General features: G+C 53.0%; 1 protein-coding gene across 1 annotated transcript; it reads right to left on the reverse strand.

The window, feature by feature from the left end:
• Positions 1-4,157: 4,157 nt before the first annotated feature.
• On the reverse strand, positions 4,158-6,674 carry LOC124044487 (neurofilament heavy polypeptide-like). The gene has a single exon (XM_046364116.1). It carries the CDS (start codon positions 6,672-6,674, stop codon positions 4,158-4,160), a length of 2,517 nt encoding a protein of 838 aa, XP_046220072.1.
• Positions 6,675-9,561: the final 2,887 nt, after the last annotated feature.

The raw sequence follows: 9,561 nt of genomic DNA on the forward strand, positions 1-9,561 counted from the left end.
AGGCGTGGGGTTGGGGGAACAGGAAGAGAGTTGGATGGAGGCGTGGGGTTGGGGGAACAGGAAGAGAGGTTGGATGGAGGCGTGGGGTTGGGGGAACAGGAAAAGAGGTTGGATGGAGGCGTGGGGTTGGGGGAACAGGAAGAGAGGTTGGATGGAGGCGTGGGGTTGGGGGAACAGGAAGAGAGATTGGATGGAGCCGTGGGGTTGGGGGAACAGGAAGAGAGGTTGGATGGAGGCGTGGGGTTGGGGGAACAGGAAGAGAGGTTGGATGGAGCCGTGGTGTTGGGGGAACAGGAAGAGAGGCGTGGGGTTGGGGGAACAGGAAGAGAGGTTGGATGGAAGCGTGGGGTTGGGGGAACAGGAAGAGAGATTGGATGGAGGCGTGGTGGGAACAGGGGGTGGTGGGAACAGGAAGAGAGGTTGGAAGGAGGCGTGGGGTGGGGGGAACAGGAAGAGAGGTTGGATGGAGGCGTAGGGTTGGGGGAACAGGAAGAGAGATTGGATGGAGGCGTGGGGTGGTGGGAACAGGAAGAGAGGTTGGATGGAGGTGTGGGGTGGGGGAACAGGAAGAGAGGTTGGATGGAGGCGTGGGGTTGGGGGAACAGGAAGAGAGTTGGATGGAGGCGTGGGGTTGGGGGAACAGGAAGAGAGGTTGGATGGAAGCGTGGGGTTGGGGGAACAGGAAGAGAGGTTGGATGGAGGCGTGGGGTTGGGGGAACAGGAAGAGAGTTGGATGGAGGCGTGGGGTTGGGGGAACAGGAAGAGAGGTTGGATGGAGGCGTGGGGTTGGGGGAACAGGAAGAGAGGTTGGATGGAGGCGTGGGGTTGGGGGAACAGGAAGAGAGTTGGATGGAGGCGTGGGGTTGGGGGAACAGGAAGAGAGGTTGGATGGAGGCGTGGGGTTGGGGGAACAGGGAGAGAGGTTGGATGGAGGCGTGGGGTTGGAGGAACAGGAAGAGAGGTTGGATGGAGGGTTGGGAGAACAGGAAGAGAGGTTGGATGGAGGCGTGGGGTTGGATGGAGCGTGGGGTTGGAGGAACAGGAAGAGAGGTTGGATGGAGGCGTGGGGTGGGGGAACAGGAAGAGAGGTTGGATGGAGGCGTGGGGGTTGGGGGAACAGGAAGAGAGGTTGGATGGAGGCGTGGGGGTTGGGGGAACAGGAAGAGAGATTGGATGGAGGCGTGGGGGTTGGGGGAACAGGAAGAGAGGTTGGATGGAGGCGTGGGGGTTGGGGGAACAGGAAGAGAGGTTGGATGGAGGCGTGGGGTTGTGGGAACAGGAAGAGAGGTTGGATGGAGGCGTGGGGTTGGGAGAACAGGAAGAGAGGTTGGATGGAGGCGTGGGGTTGGGAGAACAGGAAGAGAGGTTGGATGGAGGCGTGGGGTTGGGGGAACAGGAAGAGAGGTTGGATGGAGGCGTAGGGTTGGAGGAACAGGAAGAGAGGTTGGATGGAGGCGTGGGGGTTGGGGGAACAGGAAGAGAGGTTGGATGGAGGCGTGGGGTTGTGGGAACAGGAAGAGAGGTTGGATGGAGGCGTGGGGTTGGGGGAACAGGAAGAGAGGTTGGATGGAGGCGTAGGGTTGGAGGAACAGGAAGAGAGGTTGAATGGAGGCGTGGGGGAACAGGAAGTAGGGTGGCTCACCACATTAGGTTTCTTTATCTTTATATAATGACTGTTATAACTTTTACAACTTTTATATGATCAATACTTTATTTTGTTTATGTACTTTTTTCTAAATGTTTTAGTTTGTTTTTGAGTGTCAGCTCACAGGTAAATATAATATAAACTGCTGTTAAATCATAGGAATGTGTCTATAGTACCTGCAACCACCACTATATATATATTTATTTTGTCACAATCAATATAATAAGGTACCGTGACAAGATTGTGACGCTTAATTCCCTTTGGGTGTGTTTGGGTGTGTTTGGGTGTGTTTGGTGTGTGTTTGTGTGTGTTTGGGTATGTTTGGGTGTGTTTGGTGTGTGTTTGGGTGTGTTTGGGTGTGGTTGGGTGTGTTTGGTGTGTGGGTGTGTGTGTTTGGGTGTGTTTGGTGTGTGTTTGGGTATGTTTGGGTGTGTTTGGTGTATGTTTGGGTGTGGTTGGGTGTGTTTGGTGTGTGGTTGGGTGTGTTTGGTGTGTGGGTGTGTGTGTTTGGGTGTGTTTGGTGGTGTTTGGGTATGTTTGGGTGTGTTTGTGTATGTTTGGGTGTGTTTGGTGTGTTTGGGTGTGGTTGGGTGTTTGGGTGTGTTTTGTGTTTGTGAGCAGGAGTGTAGGGCTGGCAGAGCTGAACTCTCTCCTTCGAGGCCAGCTCAGCCAATCAGGCCAGGTAAATGAAGCACTGAGAGAGGACCTTTGCAAACTGACTACCGATTGGTCCAAAGCGGTGGAGGAGGCGGGACTGAGGGAGATGGAGTGGCAGAAAGAGAAAGAGGTAGACTGATTGACATTAGACTGACTAGGAGATGTGTTTCATTGTTGTTTCCTAAGTTACTGGAGTTGTGTCGTCATGCAGGACCATCCCTGTCTTCCTTCCCCTCTTCTCTCTCTCTCTTCTTCTTCAGCGACTGACCGGTCATGTCGACCGGGGGCAGAGTCGTCTGATGTCCATGTGGGGAGATGTGGTCACTCTGAGACGACACTGTCACACTGTGAAGACTGCCACTGACAGGTGAGGTAAACAGATGCCTGGAAAACAATTCAAACCAGTATCTTAAACTCTATCTCTACACGTGTGTCTGAAGTGGCACCCTACTCCCTATATAGTGCACTACTTTTGACTAGAGCTGTGGTTTAAAGAGCCCTATGGCTCTGGTCTAAAGTAATGCACTGCATAGGGATTAGAGTGCCATTCTGGATGTACGTCTGATATATAGTCCAGTTGATAATGATTGTTGTTTGTCTCACCCACAGGGACCTCTGGGAGCTTAGAGCTGAGTTCTCTCGTCTGTCTTCCTCTCTCCTCTCCCACTGTGATTCAGTGGTGTCTCTATCTCTACGGCCCAGTGACCCTACAACCAGCCTCCATCCTGCTCCCCGCTCTGCCTCCGCCCCACCCCACTCCTCCACCCCGGGCTCACCTCCTCTCTCCTCCACCCTAGGCCCTCTCTCCTTGCAGGATCTGGAACACGACCAGAAGGAGAGAGAGCGGGAGAGAGAGGAGAGAGAGAGGGAGCTGACAGAGCTCAGAGCCCTCTATGAAGCTGAGACCCTGCATCTGAATAACAGGTCAGACTAGAAGGTTACTCCAGCCGTAAAGGGAGCCCTGCCTCTGAATAACAGGTCAGACTAGAAGGTTACTCCAGCCGTAAAGGGAGCCCTGCATCTGAATAACAGGTCAGACTAGAAGGTTACTCCAGCCGTAAAGGGAGCCTTGCATCTGAATAACAGGTCAGACTAGAAGGTTACTCCAGCCGTAAAGGGAGCCCTGCCTCTGAATAACAGGTCAGACTAGAAGGTTACTCCAGCCGTAAAGGGAGCCTTGCATCTGAATAACAGGTCAGACTAGAAGGTTACTCCAGCCTAAAAGGTTACTCCAGCCGTAAAGGGAGCCCTGCATCTGAATAACAGGTCAGACTAGAAGGTTACTCCAGCCGTAAAGGGAGCCCTGCCTCTGAATAACAGGTCAGACTAGAAGGTTACTCCAGCCGTAAAGGGAGCCCTGCATCTGAATAACAGGTCAGACTAGAAGGTTACTCCAGCCGTAAAGGGAGCCCTGCATCTGAATAACAGGTCAGACTAGAAGGTTACTCCAGCCGTAAAGGGAGCCCTGCATCTGAATAACAGGTCAGACTAGAAGGTTACTCCAGCCGTAAAGGGAGCCCTGCCTCTGAATAACAGGTCAGACTAGAAGGTTACTCCAGCCGTAAAGGGAGCCCTGCCTCTGAATAACAGGTCAGACTAGAAGGTTACTCCAGCCGTAAAGGGAGCCCTGCCTCTGAATAACAGGTCAGACTAGAAGGTTACTCCAGCCGTAAAGGGAGCCCTGCCTCTGAATAACAGGTCAGACTAGAAGGTTACTCCAGCCGTAAAGGGAGCCCTGCCTCTGAATAACAGGTCAGACTAGAAGGTTACTCCAGCCGTAAAGGGAGCGCTGCCTTTCCTGCATTCACCATCTGAAAACAATACTCACTGCTTTGGTTGTGTCCCAAATGGCACATTATTCCCTGTATAGTGCATTCCCTTTGACCGGGGGGCTCTCCCTTTGACCTGGGGGCTCTCTCTTTGACCTGGGGGCTCTCTCTTTGACCGGGGGCTCTCCCTTTGACCGGGGGCTCTCCCTTTGACCTGGGGGCTCTCTCTTTGACCTGGGGGCTTCCCTTTGACCTGGGGGCTCTCCCTTTGACCTGGGGGGCTCTCTCTTTGACCTGGGGGCACTCCCTTTGACCGGGGGCTCTCCCTTTGACCTGGGGGCTCTCCCTTTGACCTGGGGGGCTCTCTCTTTGACCTGGGGGCTCTCCCTTTGACCTGGGGGCTCTCTCTTTGACCTGGGGGCTCTCTCTTTGACCTGGGGGCTCTCTCTTTGACCTGGGGGCTCTCGGGGGCTCTTTGACCTGGGGGCTCTCTCTTTGACCTGGGGGCTCTCCCTTTGACCTGGGGGCTCTCCCTTTGACCTGGGGGCTCTCTCTTTGACCTGGGGGCTCTCTCTTTGACCTGGGGGCTCTCTCTTTGACCTGGGGCTCTCTCTTTGACCGGGGGCTCTCTCTTTGACCTGGGGGCACTCCCTTTGACCGGGGGGGCTCTCTCTTTGACCTGGGGGCTCTCCCTTTGACCGGGGGCTCTCCCTTTGACCTGGGGGCTCTCCCTTTGACCGGGGGCTCTCCTCTTTGACCTGGGGGCTCTCCCTTTGACCTGGGGGCTCTCCCTTTGACCTGGGGGCTCTCCTTTGACCTGGGGCTCTCTCTTTGACCGGGGGCTCTCTCTTTGACCTGGGGGCACTCCCTTTGACCGGGGGCTCTCCCTTTGACCTGGGGGCTCTCCCTTTGACCTGGGGGCTCTCTCTTTGACCTGGGGGCTCTCTCTTTGACCTCTCCCTTTGACCGGGGGCTCTCTCTTTGACCTGGGGCTCTCCCTTTGACCTGGGGGCTCTCTCTTTGACCTGGGGGCTCTCCCTTTGACCTGGGGGCTCTCCTTTGACCGGGGGCTCTCCCTTTGACCTGGGGGCTCTCTCTTTGACCTGGGGGCTCCCTTTGACCGGGGGCTCTCCCTTTGACCTGGGGGCTCTCCCTTTGACCTGGGGGCTCTCTTTGACCTGGGGGCTCTCCTTTGACCTGGGGGCTCTCCCTTTGACCTGGGGGCTCTCTTTGACCTGGGGCTCTCTCTTTGACCTGGGGGCTCTCTCTTTGACCGGGGGCTCTCCCTTTGACCGGGGGCTCTCCTTTGACCTGGGGGCTCTTTCTTTGACCTGGGGGCTCTCTCTTTGACCGGGGGCTCTCTCTTTGACCTGGGGGCACTCCCTTTGACCTGGGGGCTCTCTCTTTGACCTGGGGGCTCTCTCTTTGACCTGGGGGCTCTCTCTTTGACCGGGGGCTCTCTCTTTGACCTGGGGGCTCTCACTTTGACCGGGGGCACTCCCTTTGACCGGGGGCTCTCTCTTTGACCTGGGGCACTCCTCTTTGACCTGGGGGCACTCTCTTTGACCTGGGGGCACTCTCTTTGACCTGGGGGCACTCTCTTTGACCTGGGGGCACTCTCTTTGACCTGGGGGCTCTCTTTGACCTGGGGGCTCTCCTTTGACCTGGGGGCACTCCCTTTGACCTGGGGGCACTCTCTTTGACCGGGGGGCACTCCTTTGACCGGGGGCACTCCCTTTGACCGGGGGCTCTCTCTTTGACCGGGGGCTCTCCCTTTGACCTGGGGGCACTCCATTTGACCGGGGGCTCTCCCTTTGACCTGGGGGCTCTCTCTTTGACCTGGGGGCTCTCTTTGACCTGGGGCACTCCCTTTGACCGGGGGCTCTCCCTTTGACCTGGGGGCTCTCCCTTTGACCGGGGGCTCTCTCTTTGACCTGGGGGCTCTCCCTTTGACCTGGGGGCTCTCTCTTTGACCTGGGGGCTCTCTCTTTGACCTGGGGCTCTCTCTTTGACTGGGGGCTCTCTCTTTGACCTGGGGGCACTCTCTTTGACCTGGGGGCTCTCCCTTTGACCTGGGGGCTCTCTCTTTGACCTGGGGGCTCTCTCTTTGACCGGGGGCTCTCTCTTTGACCTGGGGGCACTCCTTTGACCTGGGGGCTCTCTCTTTGACCTGGGGGCTCTCTCTTTGACCTGGGGGCACTCCCTTTGACCTGGGGGCTCTCTCTTTGACCTGGGGGCACTCTCTTTGACCTGGGGGCTCTCCTTTGACCGGGGGCACTCTCTTTGACCGGGGGGGCACTCTCTTTGACCTGGGGGCTCTCTTTGACCTCTTTGACCTGGGGGCACTCTCTTTGACCTGGGGGCTCTCTCTTTGACCTGGGGGCTCTCTCTTTGACCTGGGGGCTCTCTTTGACCGGGGGCCTCTCCCTTTGACCGGGGGCCTCTCCCTTTGACCGGGGGCCTCTCCCTTTGACCGGGGGCACTCCTTTGACCGGGGGGCACTCTCTTTGACCGGGGGCCTTTGACCGGGGGCACTCCCTTTGACCTGGGGGCTCTCCCTTTGACCGGGGGCCTCTCCCTTTCCTGGGAACCTTTGGTTGCATTTGACCAGGGGACTTTGGGACACAGCCTTTGTCTCTGCCTCAGACATGATACATCCTGTTTCTCATTGTCTAGAGGTAAACAGGGTTGCATTTGGGACACAGCCTTTGTCTCTGCCTCAGACATGATACATCCTGTTTCTCATTGTCTAGAGGTAGACAGGGTTGTTTCTGCACTCCTCCAACCGTCCTCCTCTCACTCTGCATCCACAGGACAGGAGTTACACAGTTACACACACTGCACAGGATCTCAGAGTTATCTCCTAGCATTCAGGATCAAAAGATAGAACGCCAGGAGGAGGAGATGAAGATGGAGCGAGGGATGGCTTCGGAGAAGAAAGAGGAGAGACAGACAAACACAGAGAGAACTCTAGAGTGTGTCTATCAGGCCGTTCTAAAACTGGTAAGACTGACCGCTCGGATCAGAATATACAGAGCATTGGGGAAGTATCACGTTTACATAAGTATTCATTTGTTGAAGCACCTTTGGCAGCGATTACAGCCTCCAGTCTTCTTGGGTTTGACGCTACAAGCTTGGCACACCTGTATTTGAGGAGTTTCTCCCATTCTTCTCTGTAGATCCTCTCAAGCTCTGTCAGGTTGGATGGGGAGTGTCGCTGCACAGCTATTTTCAGGTCTCTCCAGAGATGTTCGACCGGGTTCAAGTCCGGGCTCTGGCTGGACCACTCAAGGACATTCAGAGTCTTGTCCCTAAGCCACTCCTACGTTGTCTTGGCTGTGTGCTTAGGGTCAATGTCCTGTTGGAAGGTGAACCTTCGCCACGGTCTGAGATCCTGAACACTCTGGGTCAGGTTTTCATCAAGGATCTCTCTGTACTTTGCTCTGTTCATCTTTCCCTCCATCCTGACTAGTCTCCCAGTGCCTGCTGCTGAAAAACATCCCCACAGCATGATCCTGTCACCACCATGCTTCACTGTAAGGATGGTGCCACCACCATGCTTCACTGTAAGGATGGTGCCAGGTTTCCTCCAGACGTGGTGCTTGGCATTCAGGTCAAAGAGTTCAATCTTGGTTTCATCAGATCAGAGAATTTTGTTTCTCATTGTCTGAGAGTCCTTTGGGTGCCTTTTGGCAAACTCCAAGCAGGCTGTCATGTGCCTTTTACTGAGGAGTGGCTTATGTCTGGTCACTTTACCATAAAGGCCTGATTGGTGGAGTGCTGCAGAGATGGTTGTCCTTCAGGAAGGTTCTCCCATCTCCACAGAGGAACTCTGAACCTCTGTCAGTGTGACCATTGGGTTCTTGGTCACCTCCCTGACCAAGGCCCTTCTCACCTGTTTGCTCAGTTTGGCTGGACGGCCAGGTCTAGGAAGAATCTTGGTGGTTCCAAACTTCTTCAATTTAAGAATGATGGAGGCCACTGTGTTCTTGGGGACCTTCAATGCTGCAGAAATGATGGAGGCCACTGTGTTCTTAGGGACCTTCAATGCTGCAGAAAATGTTGTGGTACCCTTCCCCAGATCTTTGCCTTGCTACCATCCTGTCTCGGAGCAATACGGACAAATCTTTCAACCTCATGGCTTGGTTTTTTCTCTGACATGCACTGTCAACTGTGGGACCTTATATAGACAGGTGTCTGCCTTTCCAAATCATGTCCAATCAATTGAATTTACCTCAAGTGGACTCCAATCAAGTTGTAGAAACATCTCAAGGATGATCAATGGAAACAGGATGCACCTGAGCTCTATTTTGAGTCTTAAGGCAAAGGGTCTGAATACTTATGTAAATAAGGTATTTATGTTTTTTATTTTTTATAAATTTGCTAAACAAAAAATGTTTCAACTGTTTTCGCATTGTCATTATGGGATATTGTGTGTAATTTTTTATTTTTTTTAAATGAAGAAAATATTTAATCCATTTTAGAATAAGGCTATTTACAAATCAATTGTTTTGGTACCCTTCCTTCTACTACGTATAAATGAACACATCCCCCCAGCCCACTGTATCGGTCCATTAGAATAGCCTGTTTAATGTTATAAATTAACACATCCCCCCAGCCCACTGTATTGGTCCATTAGAATAGCCTGTTTAATGTTATAAATGAACACATCCCCCCAGCCCACTGTATTGGTCCATTAGAATAGTCTGTTTAATGTTATAAATGAACACCCCCCCCCCCCAGCCCACTGTAGTGGTCCATTAGAATAGCCTGTTTAATGTTATAAATGAACACCCCCCCCCCCAGCCCACTGTATTGGTCCATTAGAATAGTCTGTTTAATGTTATAAATGAACACATCCCCCAGCCCACTGTATTGGTCCATTAGAATAGCCTGTTTAATGTTATAAATGAACACATCCCCCAGCCCACTGTATTGGTCCATTAGAATAGTCTGTTTAATGTTATAAATGAACACATCCCCCAGCCCACTGTATTGGTCCATTAGAATAGCCTGTTTAATGTTATAAATGAACACACCCCCCAGCCCACTGTATTGGTCCATTAGAATAGTCTGTTTAATGTTATAAATGAACACATCCCCCAGCCCACTGTATTGGTCCATTAGAATAGTCTGTTTAATGTTATAAATGAACACATCCCCCAGCCCACTGTATTGGTCCATTAGAATAGCCTGTTTAATGTTATAAATGAACACCCCCCCCCCAGCCCACTGTATTGGTCCATTAGAATAGTCTGTTTAATGTTATAAATGAACACCCCCCCCCCCCCCCCCAGCCCACTGTATTGGTCCATTAGAATAGCCTGTTTAATGTTATAAATGAACACATCCCCCAGCCCACTGTATTGGTCCATTAGAATAGCCTGTTTAATGTTATAAATGAACACATCCCCCAGCCCACTGTATTGGTCCATTAGAATAGCCTGTTTAATGTTATAAATGAACACACCCCCAGCCCACTGTATTGGT

This window comes from Oncorhynchus gorbuscha, linkage group LG09 (assembly GCF_021184085.1).
Source record: "Oncorhynchus gorbuscha isolate QuinsamMale2020 ecotype Even-year linkage group LG09, OgorEven_v1.0, whole genome shotgun sequence".
NCBI classification, from domain to species: Eukaryota; Metazoa; Chordata; class Actinopteri; order Salmoniformes; family Salmonidae; genus Oncorhynchus; species Oncorhynchus gorbuscha.